The following is a 17,572-nucleotide window of genomic DNA, read 5'->3' as shown; positions in this document are numbered from 1 at the left end:
CTATTTCTTGTCGAAATTTGCAGGGTGGTAAGCCATGGAGCACTTTACCCTACAGCTGTTGAAAATAATTATTAGGTTAGGTTAACCTAGCCTAACCCAACCTAATAATATTTCAGTGGCCATAAGGTAAAGGTCGCACTCCGTGACTACCATGCAAATTTCAATAAGAAATAGTATTCGATGTAAGTATAAAAAAATATAAATTGCACAATGAAATAATATTTTTTTTTCTTGATCACTGGACCAATCTAACTTTATGAAAAATACATTTAAATTGGCAAATCAAAATACAGAACATCCGAATACTGACTGACTTTAAGTTCATTCAGCTGTTTTCTCATACTAACCACAGTCAACTGTGGCACATTATAGATTTTGCATATTTCAGATTTATAGGCACCTTTCTTCCTTTCTGCCACAACTTTATTTTTTAACTCGTCATCATCCTTGTATTTTTTTCACCCTCTTGCGGTAGTCACACTTGGCCTTCCCTTTGCTGCCTGCTGTTCCAAGTTCACGCCTTCTTACAACATTCCCACAATCACCCAGTTCACTCCGGCTCCACTTGAAGCACAAGATGACATATTTCCGTCAATTACTGTACTAATCATGGACGTGAGAATGTAACACTCAATTTGCGGACACACTGAACATGTGCAGGAAACAAGCCGAAATTGAGTGTTGGTGCTGGCATTGCCGTGCCGAGAATCTGAGGCTTTTGGTGCCGGAGGGCCCGAAAGTGTGTTTTTTTAGTCGCAAATGGGCAATCATGGGAATATTTGATGGCTGCTGCGAAAGTGCATTTCACAGTCTGGATGCCATGAAACCTGGTGCCCTACTGTGTACTGTAAGTTGAGAATGTTAACTTTCTTAAGGCTTCGTCTACTCTTTTATTCTGGTTAATGCCAGATGATTTTATTCAGCAGAGAGTGAGTCAAAAGCTTGAAAATGTTAATGACTTACCAGTTTGCCATTACCAGTGGAGCCTGCTGCATGGTGTTGGTCTCTTTGTATCATAAGCACCTTGCCAGAGATGTTGATAATGACACTCTGGGCTGGCATAGGTGGCTTGTGGCTGCATGCATTGGTGCCACTAGGCCAGGGGGCATGGGTACTGGAACCAGGAGACGACCAGAGGGAGGGACTGGTACTGGTTGACCAGAGAGAGGAATGTGTATTGGCGTTGGAAAGTGCATGGGTAGGCCAGGATGACTCAGTGCGCAGGCTGGTGAGGAGGACGGACACCACACAGGCTGGGTGGACCGTAAGCCCAGAGATGTCCACCTCCTGTACCTTGGAGACCAGCACATTACCACCGCCTGTCAGACCGGGAAGAGATTTAAATGTAATTTATCCATCTTATCATGGCAGTTTTTTTGTCATTTTGCAGCTTATTTCATGCAGCTCAAAGGTCAGACAATATAGTACTACATCTCTACATCCTTGCCTTAACACTTCTGCATGACATGCACATATTCAGATATTAAGCTCTTGTTACAGCTCAGCATTCAAGAAGAGGAAATGGAAATTTTTGACCATGTTAAAGTGGAGAACAAAATATTGTGATTGTCAGACCAACTTAAAGTGGATAGAATATAGTGATTACAAAGTGAAAAATTTGTATTCATTTGTATCATCATCAATTTTAACCTCCTCCTTCCTCCTATAAACCCAGACACAGAATGGCCATGACATGCTCCTTGAGGTTACTACGGGTTACTTTACTCTTGAAGCAGATTTTGTGAGAAGCAGATCAAATTACTTCATTTTTTTACAGGGCTGGTTGATGACTGAATATCAAATTAAATGACTGGCATATATTAATCCCCCCTCACTTCAGTAACATGCTTTATATTTTGGTCTTGTTACTTTCTGATGATGGCTTAGGAGACTCTTTTTGAACTGGAAGGGTTAGATACAGCTTTCATGAATCCATTCAGTACAAGAGATTTCTTCTAATTTGAACAATATCATATGACAGTTGCAACAATAAAGTACAAAAATATATCACTGGATTAACAGGTTTAATTCTGAGACATTTCTAATATTGTTGATAGCTGTAATAATATCTTCCATCAACACACCACATCAGTATCACAAATCAGAGTGCAGGTGCCTGACACAATAGTAATTCATTATACAATACAGATATCAAATCCCATCACCACACATCCAAGTATATACAGTATACAAATACTGATATACAAAAGCTCAAGCATTTAAATACTAAGTGTAACAACTTTGTGACGGATGGTATCACTCATTATCAAGAACCATATGTTGCAGACGTGTTTTCCCCATGTGCTATATATATGTATACCATGTGAAAGCTCAATCAAACTGACACATTATGCTTAACCCCTTCAGCATAAGGATATACAAGTTTTATTCTGGCTACTGTAAGATGATATTATACAGCAGTACAGACCTTTTAAAACAGCAGTAGCACTCGTAGTAGCAACTGCAAATCCAGGCTCATCTGGACATGAACCTGGTGGATTACAGGCTTAATCTACCCTCCTCTTGCAGTCTACCATTCTCCTTTCAAGAGGAGAGGGAGAAGTTAAGAGATGTTTGTATGACCACGTAGCAGAGCTGACCAGTTGTATTGATGCCACCAAATTTCAGATATTACCTCTAACCTCTTCATCACGCAGGGCCTCTCATAAGCTGAATAAAATCATCTGGTGTTACCCAGAGTAAAATAAAAAGCACAGTATATCCTCATACTGAAGGGATTACACACTGAAAAAAACGTGCACGAGGTGTTCAGTTTTACTGTCAATTTTACACACAAGACACCATCAAATATTATGGAAGCCAATCTCTGTCATGAAACAGATGCCCGTATTATACGTCCCATGGAAGGCTTTGCAGCACCTCTTCCTTTGCACTTTATTTCGACTACTAAACCTTAGTATTCTTCTACATAATACCTACTGTAAATTACCGTTAATTTCAATATACAATTTCATCCACAGCATACAAGAGTATATAGAAGTGTAGTATGCTGAATAACTAATGACACATTACTATTCTCCTGTATATTATCAATATTATTTTTATTTCAATAGTCTTCAACTTTAGCACAGAAAATGATATTAACCCCTAACAGGTGGGCGACATTACATAACATCCAGTCATTTCTGTCCTAATTTGTTGGTGAAATTGGGTGATATGGCATCCTTGTCACCTACTGTCCTACCCTCTTCCCACCTAAGCCTTGAAACATGTAAAACAGAATATACATACATAAGTTGCAATGTAATAGTGTTCGAGTAAAACAGAATATACGTAGGAAAGTTTTATTGTTGTAAGTGTTCAAGTAAAATAGAAAACACATAAATAAGACTATGATGACATTGAACAGTGTAAAGAATGCATAACTGATAAATCTGGTGTTCAGTTGTGATGAAATACAGTAGAATATGAGAAAAGAGTTCGAAAGCCTCGCCCCAGGTGCGCCTGGTGGTAAGCTGCCTGCCCATGCTCCTCCCCTCCTCCTCCTACAGCCAGCAGAGAGGTATTACCATGTAACACCTCTTATCTTCATTTTTCAAACATTTTCACTGATTTATGCATGTTTAGGCTAATTCCTTGATACTTTATTTTTCCAAAACTATGTCGCCCCACACAGTCATATAATTGATAAGTTGCCCACCCATAAGAGGATAAGGTGTAATATGCAAAATAGACTGATAAGGATGAGGTGTTACAAAACCTTCAAAGCCATTCAGGACATGACCCAAAAACACATCAATGAACTCTCCGAGTTAAAACATCGTATGGTAATCACAGAACCACCACACACAAACACACTGACCCCGAGGGAAGAGAAGGTTCTGCTTGCGCGCTTCTCTCCGACGATCCTTCTTGCTCATGTGGCCTCTCCTGCCCCTTTCCTTACTTAACTCTGACCCACCTTACATTACAGAAGGCAATCTTGCATTACTACAACAATATACTGTACTGCTTATCGAATTACAAACTTTGAGGAACACATCATTCATCATCATAGTGACTTTTTTTTTTTTCCCCCACCAAAGGGTGGGTGAGGCAGGATCCATAAAACAACGAAAAATAATGTACAGAAGCGTGAAAACTATCAACACCATGCCCAGTTAATTGGGCCCAACACTCATTCACACATCAATCAAGCTCCTGGAATCCTAGCTCCAACTCACTGACCTAACCATCAGGGCATAACTAAAGTTTCAAGAAGTATCTACTCAATAATAAAACACTGTACTCTAGAAATATGTATTAGTATTATCATATCATTATAGCTGTTTCTCAATTTCAAAGGGGATAGGTCTAGATTTAGCTGCTTATTTAATCTTGACATCATCTTGGTCTTACAAACCTCCTCCATATCCAAAGATGTACTGTATTGTTTATATTATTCTTGTTATCTCCATATGATTTTATTTGGAAGAACTTGTAGTGGTGGAGGGGTTTGTTTAGGTTATATCTATTTATTACCACGAGTGGTAGATGGTGATGACCATCATCCACTCGCTAGATGTAGTGCCGCCTACTTCTTCCTTGTGTGGTTCTACACTGAGTGGGAATCCAAATCGTTTCCTGTATCCCAGGAAATTACTTAACATTGAGTGGTAACCACATGACTAAATAACCGGGTGATGTGGAGCCTACTATAGTGCCAATGAACTATGTGGAGAGACAAAAATGTGGCATCCATGCAAAAAACCACACCTCCACACACTTCCCCATGCCTCACTGTGGTGAGGAACTGTCCACTGCAAGAGAACACGGACTCACTGCACAGGACATCCCTGCAGGGTCAATTGTCTGCCTGTAGTTGATGGGTTAGTTCGGCCAAATAGACCGAGGTACGGTAACTCCACTACTACTACTAGTACCAAACTGAAAAGTCTTCTCTACACTGAATAAATCATAAGAAATAGGAAAAATTCATCCATTATCCAATCCAATGTTGCCCCATCCGGAGCATGGGAACCCAGAGCTGGGCAAGCTCATCCTGGCATTTAAGATGAGAGTGACCTGCCTCACTCATCCCCGAGTTGCATTACGTGAGCAATAAACCCCAACCACCCATTAGATATAAACCTTCACCGGACCAGGAAATCATTTGGCTTGTCACTCAGTACAGAGTCACCCAAAGGCAGAAAGAAGAGGAAAGAATGAAGGAAAGAAAGACAAATGAGGGAGCTGAGACATTATGAGAGATGTATATGAGTGGTTTAGAGAAACAAGAGTCTGAGACAGAAGTTTATTCGTGACTAGTTTTGCACAAAGGCCTCTTCAGAAGGTGCCTCTATGTGAAAATGGTCAGGAATAAACTTCTGTCTCAGACTCATGTTTCTCTACACTACTCATATACAAACGAGGAAGTGTAAAGTCACCTGTAGGCAGAAGGACGAGGAAGGAATGAAGTACAGAAAGACAGAAGGATGGAAAGACGGAAGGAGAAGAGGAAAAGGCAGACAACCAATAGCAGTACTACAATGAGTGAGTGGACGGTGAGTGCCCCCACCTACTAGAGAATAGGAAAAATACCTAAATAATGTCACCAGAATGAAAGAGTTAAACTCACTCATATCTACTTTTTTCACCATACTATTCACATAAAATCTTACCATATGAATATACCATCAAAATAAACACTTCACCAGCAGTAACAAAAATGAGTTTTTTTTTTTGTTTTTTTTTGTCAATTACCTAAAGAGGGAATATATACTGTAGAGGGTGTCTCAGAAAAATTTTTACAATTCAACAATAGTGTTTAGACTTCTATGAAGAAAACTCTGAACATCTTTAAAAAAAAAAAAAAAAAAAAAAAAAAAAAAGTGACAATGTATATAGAGATGAAAATGATGTTGAATACAACTGTAACTTTCATTGCACTGTGGCGTTTTATTTCTTCAGCACCACTGCAATGCTGGAGGCATACTTACATTTTCTGAGACACCTTGATACAGTGTGACATTCAAAAGACATTCCAGCTGATCTTCAGCCTCTCACATTAATATTCTGTCTCACATGATACCATTACATTATAAACAGCTCTACTTTCATGAAGTAGGTCACTACTTCTCAGATGCAGTTAAAAGGAATGCTATGATGTACAAAGATTAAAGAAAGAACTTATCAGTCTATGAGCTATTCTGCATAGTATTAACATAAAATTATATACATTATTCAATGTTGCTGGCAGCTTACCAATGCCATTTATATAGGCAACCAGTTCCACTACACTTGTTCAACCCATGTGCTACAGGTCCTAATGGGTAACAGGCCTGTAGGGTCAAGGTACACCAACTCATGTCTTCTCTTGCCCATGCTGTACTCACAGGTACAGTAAACTCTCAATTATCTGTCGTCGCAATATCCAGCCCAACACAATATCTGGCGCTACTGGCTCGGCTCTATTAACTTGTTCCGTGACGTGTCCGTATATATACGGACAAACCAAAACTGTAGTGTCAAAATTGCCGAGTTCATATATGTACGGATTAACTCATTATACGGTACCCTAAATTGCTGTCCCTGTATCTACGGACACGGTTTTTCGCACACTGGCACAAAATTGTGTGAGTCTGCCCTTGGTGTGTGACAGAAAATGGGACGATGGACACCCCTCCTCCCTTCCCATGCCATATACTGTACCAATATAATAAAAAAAAAAAAAAAAAAAGTGAATGTGAAAATACGTAAAATTAGCATGGAACCACAACTTTCCATCATCACTGTTTCAATTATGGCTGCATTACGTACACCCGGGTGCATTTCCATACTACAAATGCTCCATGCATCCACCTACTCTACACTGAAATGAACTATCTATCCACATCACCCGCTGACAGTATCTCAAAATAGCCATCTGACACAAATCCAGGTCATGCAATGCTGCCAAAGATATTGTGTTTACATCCAACTTCCAGTTGAAGCTGGAGAACTTTCACGTGATGAACTAACAGACAGTGATGTGTAAATAGTGTATATAATGAAAGTAATATAAATAAATGTAAGTAAATTGAAGCAAATCATGAAATCAAGCATTGTCATGTAAGGAAAATAACATAAGAAAATGTGTGATTTACCATAACAATGTGACTGCACACAACATGAATGTTAATGGTGCCTTATGCAAGTGTTTATAGTGCCTTATACCACTATAATATATATTTAAAAAAAAAAAAAGTGAATGTGAAAATAAGTAAACTTGGCACAGAACGCCAACTTCCCATTACCATGGTTTTGACTGTGGCTGCATTATGTTAGCCAGGTTGCATTTTCATACTGCAAGTACTACATGCATCCACACACTCTACTCCAAATTGGACTATCTATCCACATCAGTCGCTGGAGGTATCTGAAAGTGGCCATCAGATGCAAATCTGGGCGTTGTCGACCAAAACACCCGTTTTCAGGCAGAACACAGCCAAAGTGAGCACTTCTACTATCATCAGGCTTATTTTGACCATTTTTCAGGTCTATTCATGGGGAAAAAAAAAAAAAAATGAAAATGGCCAGTATTCTAGGTAACTTTGCTGCACAGACCCTAGGCAATCTAGGCACAAAAACCGACGAAGTCTCCTGCACTGAATGGGTTAAAGCAATATCCAACAAAATTATGAAATATCCAGCGCCAAAACAGGATGTAACCGGTAGTTCTATGCAAAATCCAATGTCAAGGTTTATCAACCAGCTACTAAACGGTGGCCAACCAGCACTAAATGACTGTACGCTATTACTGTATTGTATCATTATTTTATTGCACTTTATACTTAATTTTCATCTTTTACTCATAAGAAAGAATTTATGATACAAGATTGAGATAGATAGTGACACAATATCTGGCTCAATGCCATCTAAGCCGATGGGGGGTACTATGCAATATCCGGCATTTCACGTTATACAGCAAGGGGCTTGGCTGCATTAGAGCCCCCACAAACTCCTGAAAGCTGCCAGTGTTCACCAGATCACTAAATAGCATGGTCAATACCCGCTCAGAGCTGGTGTATCTTCCTTTAAATAAATTCCTATTGAGATTGTTGCCCATGCATAAGGCATTATACCAGTATTATATTCATCTTGGATATTTTACTGATGTTCTAAATGAGATTTATGCTGAAAAGTTCTTCATGGAGTTTACTAAAAGCCATGAAAGATTATTGTGTGTGTTTGCATTCAGCACTTTTTTACCAGGTCTTTTGAGTCTCAGTTGTTGGAAAAACTTATCATACAGTTTCCAAAGGTAGTACCGTAATGTTTCATTTGGCAAATCCTGACGAGATTCTATCCATTATACACATAATAATATTATGGATTGTACAGGCGAAATTGCACGAGGCCGAGATCAGCAACTTAAATTTTTAAAGGCATGGTATTCCTCTTGCTTTGAGGAAATGACTCAGTTCTGCTGCAGTCCATTTTTCCACACATATTTTAGCTGCGCTGTGGACCATGGCACTATACTTTCCTGATCAATCAGCTGATTTAAAAAGGCGCGGGCGTCAGGTGTAGTGTATAAACGTCATCAGCGCCACCCTAGGCCCCTGGCGGCAGACACACAAACTATGTTGCGCGACCCAGTGGAAGCCCCTCCATATGTGATCAGTTGGTTCATACACTCTTGATTAAGTACCATATTTCCTTCATTTGTTATGTAAGATACAATTTTGTTATACCCATTTACCATGTTTCCTTACAGATGTGCATCCAAACCTAAAAACATGACAGTGATCAATACTCAGGCAAAATATTAATAATCGCATGTGGATTGTCCCTAAACTGAGACAGATGCAAATGATAACCTTCCATTTCCATTACAGGTACATTTTGATAAATAAGCCATATTTTCTCCAGTATTATATGTACAGTAGATAAATCAATAAATACCTCATTTTCAGTAAAGTAACACAAAAATTGTATAACAGAGGGTAATTCAAGTTGACCACATTTTTGCATTTTACGTTTAGTTATCTGGCAAGCAGTGGCACTTTTTTCCAGCTTGTGGGGTCTCCAATTACCCTGGATAACTGAGAGTTTACTGTATAATCAAAAGAGTTTGTTTGTTGAGAAGGGCACAAGTAAATATACCGGTACTCTACAAGAAAGGCATTTACTGCCAGTGACACAGCCTGAATTTAATGAAGGAACCCTGACAAGGTGTGAACATTTGGTAACACATGCAAGAGATATCCAACCCAGGTTGGGACTGAGTTCTAATTCAACTGAAATCAGACATCATCCTACATTACTCAACCACTGCAGGTTCCACACTATACTGAAGTATCTGTACCAAAATAAACTGTATACCAACACTATGTATATAAAGCTGATCAAAGTATTTCTGAAATAAAAACTAATCAGTACTAATGTTATATCACTAAATACCTGAGTTTGTTTCTGAAGGCTGCAGGCTGTACACTGTGATGTGACAGTCAGCAGTGAGGACAATTAACTGATCATAATATATGTTCAACAACAGCACCTGCAAAGAAATAAAAAATACTGAGTATTCATCTTATATAAAACGGCCACTTTCTCAACAAACAGGAATCTGAAGACTTAAATAACTCCTCTCAAACACCTCTCACAAAGTTACGCACTGCACAAAAGCTACTAGCGCCATAATGAAAATGAAACACGCAGATTCTTCTGTGGGTGCATTCACACACACACACACACACACACACACACACGTGTATCTGCACAGGCTGATATATATACAGTATCAGTTCTTGAGTAATGAGCTCATATCTCCTTACTAAATCACATAATTTTTGTGACGAACAGGAGAAACTGCAACTTCATTCTCTGAAGAAATGAGACTCAACCTTCTAAAGTTAGCCATATCTAACTATTTGGACCCTACCTCTTCACTGGCATCTGATTTTCCTTTACAATTATGGTTATAAATTAAGGAATACTTTTGAAGGAACATTCTGCCACTTTTAACAAAACTGGCAATTATTTACTTATAACTGCACCCTTGTCACTTGTCATGAGGTACAGCTTTACCAAAATTGCAAAAGGGAATATCCCAACAAATTTCCTGAAACTTAGTCAAAATAGAGGCTCACAAACAGACTTAGGTTCAAATACAATCTTTGTCCACCTTTGCTGACTAAGGTAGAAATCAATTTCTTGGGTATGTTTGAAACTTAATTTGCAAAAAGGAAGGCAAGCTCCTTCAACTTTGAAAATCATCTCCATTGCACATGACACAGATACAATGTATTTAGCCTCTCTATACCATCCCATCCTGAAATTTTTAATACTGGATACAGACTGAACAGCCATCTAATAACTACATGCATTTCACAACTCTCAAAAATTAGGGTCCTTCTGTTCACTTCCTAAGATATAAATTATAAGTAAACAGTATTCGTTTCCCTCCATAACAAAAACCAATCAATTCGATGCTGTACCCTCCTGGTTTATTTCTGCTACTAACAGGCAATTTTATTAACCCACCACATCCTGACCGATTTTTCACCACTGACTCCCCCCAATCCCCGCAGATATATATATATTTTTTTGGGGGGGAGGCTAAAACCTCCGCTTTTTATGAGAAACATCAGAAAATGCCCCCAAAAGTGCTCACCTGAGCTTAGAAGTGGTCTAAACAGGTGACCCTTTAAACACCTGGTACTGTGTTCTCTCGAGCCACAATGCGGGTGTCGCGTTTTCTATGTAGCGGTAACTATTTCAAACCACTCAGAATAGGTAGATTTTTGTTCATTTGGTACGAATTTATATGTAGTACAGGAATAAATTGGTTTTCACACAATAATATAGGCGATATAAGCATTGTTTCATTCACTGAACACATCAACATACCACACCTTCCTTGGTGTTGTCACCTCATCACTTCTGCTCGTTTCTTCCTCTGGCGTCGCGTAATCTTTGTCCTCCACGTCATCATCAATTGGAGAATCACTCTTGCCTTGAATTTCGTACCATGGAGCAACATGTCTTTACTGGCCAGGTCAATGTTAACAGGGAGGCCCTCAGGCAGTACTTCTTTGATTTTCCCAGGAATGATTATTGCTTCCATGGCCGGAAGACATCTGAATGTGCCTTGCGCATTACGGAGGTTATTCTCTCAGGCATGGAAGCATACATTCATTTTCATATCCTTTGACTAATGCAAGAAAGCACTGGTTTAATCACGCTTGTTCTAATGCTGTTTGCAACAAGGAGAGGGCGTATAAAAGGTAACAGAGCCAACCCACCCCTGAATCACATCTTTTTTATGTTTCTGCCTGGAATTGTGCTAAGTCTGTTCTTCACTCTGCTAAAAATAATTTCATCTGTACTAAATCCTCTCAACTTTTCAACTCGAATTCTTCCCACTCGTTTTGACATCTTGCCAAAAACCTTTATGACAACTTTACCTCATCATCTTTCCCTCCTCTTTTCTACTCTGATGGCTCTGTAGTTATTTCTTCTACTGATAAAGTACATCTCTTTGCTCAGACTTTCTCTTCCAATTCCACCTTAGACGATTCCAGTGCTGTTCCTCCATCACTTCCCCCCCTCTGACTTCCTCATGGCTGACATAAAAATTTCTTCAGCTGATGTATTTACTGCCATAACTGGTCTCAATGCTAACAAGACATATGGACCTGATGGAGTCCCTCCTGTTGTCCTCAAGAACTGTGCTTCTGTGCTTACACCCTGCCTAGGTAAACTCTCACTTTTGTCTTTCAACTTGTACCTTTTCTTCTTGCTGGAAGTTTGCTCTTATTCAGCCAATCCCAAAAAAGGGTGACAATATCCAACCCCCAATCGTCCAACTGCTTTAACATCCTGTGTCTCAAAAGTTTTTGAGTCTATTCTTAACAGAAAAATTTTAAAGCATCTTTCCTATCACAACCTTCTTTCTGATCATCAGTATGTGTTCCATCAGGGATGCTCCACTGGCAAACTTCTCACCTACCTTTCAGACTCCTGGTCATCCTCCTTTCGGGACTTTGGCGAAAGCTTTGCCATTGCACTTGATATCTCAAAGGCTTTCGACTGAGTCTGGGATAAATCTTTAATTCCAAACTGCCCTCTTACAGTTTCTATCCTTCTATCTGTGTCTTCACCTACAACTTCCTTTCTAGTCGTTCTATAGCCGCTGCTGCAGGCAGCCATCGTTCTTCTCCTAGATCTATCAACAGTGATGTTCCTCAGGCTCTGTCCTATCACCAACTCTCTTCCTTTTATTCATCAATGATCTTCTAAGCTTTACATCTAACCCTATCCACTCGTACGCTGATGATTCTACCCTTCACCTTTCCATTTGGTTCCTGCAACATCCATCTCAGCAGTTACTACAACAAACAAGGGATGAGGCTATGGCACACCTAATGTCTGACTTGGCTCGTATCTCTGACTGGGGTAAATATAATCTTGTTTTTAATGCATCAAAGACTCAGTTCTTACACCTATCAACCCAACAAAATCTTTCACAAGAGTACCCTCTAATGTTTAATATCCAGCTCAATCCTGCATCATCCTTGAACATACTTGGGGCTTCATTCACTCGGCCTTGGAAAGATCGTATTACATCTCTTGTAAAATCTGCTTCCAAGAGATTAGGCGTGCTAAGCTGACTCCGTACCTTCTTTACCCCTGCACACTTGTTGACTTGATACACAGGTTTATTCGCCCACATAGAATACAACTCTCATGTGTGGGGAGGCTCCACACATACAGCTATTCTCAATAGGGTGAAGTCAAAGGTTTTTCGTTTCATTTACTCTCCTCTTACTGGCTCCCTTCAATCTCTGTCTCTTTGCCACACTGTTGCATATTTATCTCTTTCTATCGTTACTTCCATGGTCACTGCTCCTCTGAACTATCTGTTTGCATTCCTCCACCTCTACGATGGATGCATAGCACCCGTCTAGCAACAAACTCTCATCCCTTTTCATGTCCAACTCGCGAATGCAAGAGTTAACCATTACTCCCAGTCCTTCATTTATGTAACAGATCAACTCTGAAACTGTCTCCCTCTGTCTGTATTTCTGACTTCCTATGACCTCCAGTCTTTCAAACGCAGTGTGTCCAGGCATCTTGAAATGAACATATCTTGAATTTGGCTCTCTTTTGTACTGATTTTGTTTTTTTCTTGGAAGGAACTGTTATACGGGCTCCTAGCCTTTGGTTTCTTCTTCCTCGCATTAAAAAAAAAAAAAATGGCATGTCGGGGGGGGAGGGAGGTCATGCGGGGTAAGGCAGTGTCCCCACCTGGCGGCAGCGCGAGGAAGCTATCCCACATCTACATACCAAAAATCAAGCACGAAATTTGAAAATCAAGGAAATGACAGACCTTGCAATTGCAAAACATATGGATACATTATCGGGATTCATTGTGACAATACATTGTAATGTTTCCATACATTATTGGGACGCCTCGGGTTAAACTTAAGGGAGACTTTCTGTGGAGAGGGGATCGGTGAAAACAATTTCTAACACCCCCAATTAAAAAAGTCTTCCTTTAAACTGAGTTAAATTATTAGAAAATTAATATGAATAAAGTGGAAAATTACATCGCTGGATGGACAGGGTTAAAGTACAGTGTAAGGTAAGAGCCAGTCATGTGCACTACCTGACTGACTGAGGAACAGTGGTGACATAAAGACTGTCTAGTTTCTGATCATTGGGATATGTTTCTCTTCATTAACTAAAATCAACTGCAGGGAAAAAAAAAATGCATTACCTGGGCTGGCTGAGGTGCAATGCTAACTAACATAAAGGCTGTCCAATTTCTGATCATAAGGATAGTCATAACCAATCAATTTAATATATGGTGCCTCAATGTAAAGAAAACTGACCCCCAGGTCACTTTTCCATACCCAAAGAAAACTGACCCCCAGCCACTCTCATATACAGAAAATTGACCCCCAGGTCACTTCTCTATCAATCCATCATTTAATCCAGTGTTACCCCAGAGAAGCGTAGAAGCCCGGGGCTAGGCAAGTTGGTCCAGACATTTAACCCCTTAACCGCGGGGCATCACTTTCGTGACACTTGGGAGCAAGGGATCATACCACGGGGCGACACTTTTGTGATTCTGTGTTATTTTGAATTCGCCCAGGCTTTGAAGTGGTGGCTTGTATCATCTATCAGTACTGCCAATGTCCAACACTAGTCAGCACTCCTAATTTCATCTGTACTCCCATCCATTGTTGACAATTTAGCCATTTCTCCCCGTTCTTGACTCCCCTCCCTACCTCCCCTCCATTACCCTATCCTCTCACCTGCCCGGCCATGCTACGCTAAGTAAATCTTCCCTGGAATTTTTCACTGATTTCATCCATTGAAATAAACCCTATGCCCTGTTCTTATACCAATTAATATATACAAGAAAGAAATAAGGTAAGTGAGAGTGCCATACACCTGGAATTGGCTAATTATCACCTGACAACACCTCACATGCACTCGTTCGCTAATTTTCGCTGTTTATTTCCCCTTGAAATATGCTGTATAATCTATTTTCGTAATAAATATACACATAAGGAGGGAAGGGAGAAGCCTAAGTGATATTTACATTCACCTGGAACTACCTAATTTATTATGTATTGTCTTGGTTTCCTACCAATCATTTCATTGCTATATATTAGCAGGTCTCACAGGGCTGAAGTTGGTAGTATTGCACTCACCCTAGCCAGGTGGCAGGAGGCCACTACTATCAGTTCACTGTCATCTTTGAAAGTGGGAGTATGTCTGATTCCCTCCTGCTAACTTCCGCCGCTTTATAGCCCCATGCAAAGGGCCCTGTGACCTTTACCCCCTACTAAACCTGGTGTGGAATGAGGTAAAGGGCTGACAATTGATAAAGAGTGACTATGATCTTTTTACTGAGTAAAACAGTGCAAGTGGAATTGTAAATAAAGTGTAAATAATGTGTAAACAGCAAGTGAAAGCAATGAATGTACATATAAGTGAACAGTGGAAAATAGTTTTATAAGTTACTTCAAGTGACAGTGCATAACACAGTGTAAATAAAATAGAAATGTAAATAATGTAAATAAAGTAAAGAAAGTAAATAGAAATGTAAATGAGTGGTATTATAAGAATACGAGTATATATATACTAGGAGTAATGAAAGTGAAAGTTTCACTCTAGCATGTATGAATACTATGAGTTATGAGAGTGAAGGTGAAAGTGACATTCACTCTCAATGCTAGTATACAGGACGAGAAAGTGAATGCTACGTATTTTACTGAAAGAAATTGAATCCCTACAGTGACAATAAACTACTATTACTGAAGGAAACTTATGGATAAAGACTGTAGATATATATAAGTGTTATATAGTAACAGAAATATAAACTGTGAGTGTTTTTATGAATAATAGACAACACTAGCGGCGAACGATCGGAAGTGGGATGGTCATACGCCCTCGTAATTTTCATTGCTTTCACAGTGCTTTTTTTTGGGAAGTATGGATTCCAAACTATTTGAGAATCATAGATTAGTGTTTCTAGTGATAATATCAGGCTGTGGTAATCATATTACGAGTTGTCGGGGAGTGTAAAGTGGAGACTTCGTTACCCAACTTCAGAGGTCTCCACAAGTCCTACGGTACTCGACGAAGGCTCAACAAACACCCAACACCCAAGGAGAAAGCTGAAGGTATGTGCCATAAGTATATGTGATTTTAATATTCTAGGACTATTAACTGATTTTTGGCAAATATTTTTAGAGAGTCTGTCGGAGCGCGAATATGCCCACGGGAGCCGCAAGTCAAAGCAGAACAAGCCCGCGGTTTAAGGGTTAAGAAGAGTGACCAGCCTCATTCACCCCTAAGTGGCATTACATGAGCAATAAACCCCAACCATCCCTTGGATATAAACCTGTACCGACTGAATCCGATCGGAGCACCTTAATTATCCACTAAACCACCAGCTGCCATAATTTGGTTATATAGTTACCACACAGCATAGTAAATGGTTTCCTGGTGTACAGGAAATAATTCAATATAGAGACACCCATAGATAGAAGGAAGAGGAAAGAATGAAAGAAAGAAAGACAGAAGGGAAAGGAAGGAAGGAAAGAAGGAAGGAAGAGAGGATAGAGCAGGCACCCGAAAGCAGCACTACATCGAGCGAGTGGATGGTGAGTGCCCACACCTACCACGACTCCTGGGGCACTTTTCTATTTTAAAAAGCTGATCCCCAGGCTGGTTTATCATCTCTAATGAAAGCTGACCACCAGGCAACTTATATATACAGAATACTAATCCCTGGGTCACACTATGCCTAGCCTACAGAAAACTGACTACCTATCAGGATGTGACTGGGTTGAGCAACAACAACTGACCCCTGAGTCACTTTTCAATGACTACAAAAAACTGATCCCAGGGTCACTTTTCTATACCTACTGAAAAGTGGTCCCTGAGTTGCTCTTTTATTTCTATAGAAAAAGACCCAGAACTGATCTTTTATACAACAAACTGACTTCAGGATGACATTCCATACCTACTGGAAACTAACCTCGGGTCACTTTTCTTTACAAAACTGATCCCTGGTTCATGTTTCCATAACTTCAGAATATGATCCCAGGTCCCTTTCTTATATCTCTAACTCGCCAAAAGATAATTCATAATGGCAACTACAGGTAATAACAAAGACTTGCTGTACCTGAGCTGGCTGAGGTACAGTGGTGACATAAAGGTTGTCCAATTTCTGGTCACGAGGATACAATCTCAGCTCATCAGTGTTGCCAGGGATGTTGTAAGCTCCAAGGACCAGCCATGATGCTCGCCACCAAAGCAGGCCACCTGTCACAACAAAATCTCGTTCCTGGCTCTCGTTGCCAAAGAGATGCCAACGCCGCAGCCTCAGAGAGTAATGGGCCACACCATTCCTCCCTGCCACACCCACTACCTGCCCTCCTTCGTCCACACATGTGTACTGAGTAAAGGAGAGACTGTGCTGGGGGACCTTAGACTTTAATAATGGGAGTTATGGTAAATTAGACTAGCATTTCAGTGTTCAAATAATTTCAGGATAACTGTGGGCCACATTATATTACTTTCATGTTATGCTTCAGCATACCAGTGAATTCATTTGACTGTGGTGTTTGATGTTCTAAAAGTACAATAAGTAATACTGTATATTAACATCAACATGATTTTGTATGAAATACAGAACATCAAAGTGACTGCTTCCAAATCACAATCATCCTCAACCTGACCTTACTGCCTATTACAAACAGGGATGGTGAAATAAATGGAAAAAACTAAACAAAAGTATAGAAGCAGTTCTACCACCAGAGCAAAATGCATAAATATTTGATATGTCTTTAAACAGCCTGCTCACACAAACATATATTTTACATTAGTTAAAAATTCCTGAGACAGCAACTTCAATCTCTAAACTAAACCATCAGTCACACACCATATCATCATGGACTTCAGGAACCATGTGAATTTATATTTCAACAATGTGTTACTATTATGCCATGGGAATTCATAAACTGATAAATAGTTAAATGCTACCTTTATGATCCACTGCAATATCTGAACTTACAAATCTTTGTCACTCAAACAGGAAATTTTTTTCAGCTGGGTGAATCCATAC

General features: G+C 39.7%; 1 protein-coding gene across 1 annotated transcript in view; it reads right to left on the bottom strand.

The window, feature by feature from the left end:
• Positions 1-17,572, bottom strand: part of Rich (Guanine nucleotide exchange factor subunit Rich) — an 85,146-nt gene that overhangs the window by 45,386 nt on the left and 22,188 nt on the right. Inside the window, exons 11-15 of the mRNA XM_080277365.1 lie at positions 16,631-16,903; positions 9,385-9,481; positions 3,824-3,922; positions 1,183-1,319; positions 964-1,068 (exon numbers count right to left, since the gene is read on the bottom strand). Coding sequence (XP_080133491.1) covers positions 964-1,068; positions 1,183-1,319; positions 3,824-3,922; positions 9,385-9,481; positions 16,631-16,903 — 711 coding nt within the window. The remainder of the gene's footprint in view (positions 1-963; positions 1,069-1,182; positions 1,320-3,823; positions 3,923-9,384; positions 9,482-16,630; positions 16,904-17,572) is intronic.

This window comes from Coenobita brevimanus, chromosome 69, assembly GCF_032717465.1.
Source record: "Coenobita brevimanus isolate Jiangsu-jjx chromosome 69, ASM3271746v2, whole genome shotgun sequence".
Classification (NCBI taxonomy): Eukaryota; Metazoa; Arthropoda; class Malacostraca; order Decapoda; family Coenobitidae; genus Coenobita; species Coenobita brevimanus.
The sequence above is the reverse complement of the archived record's forward strand: the minus strand, read 5'-3'. Positions and strand labels throughout refer to the sequence as shown.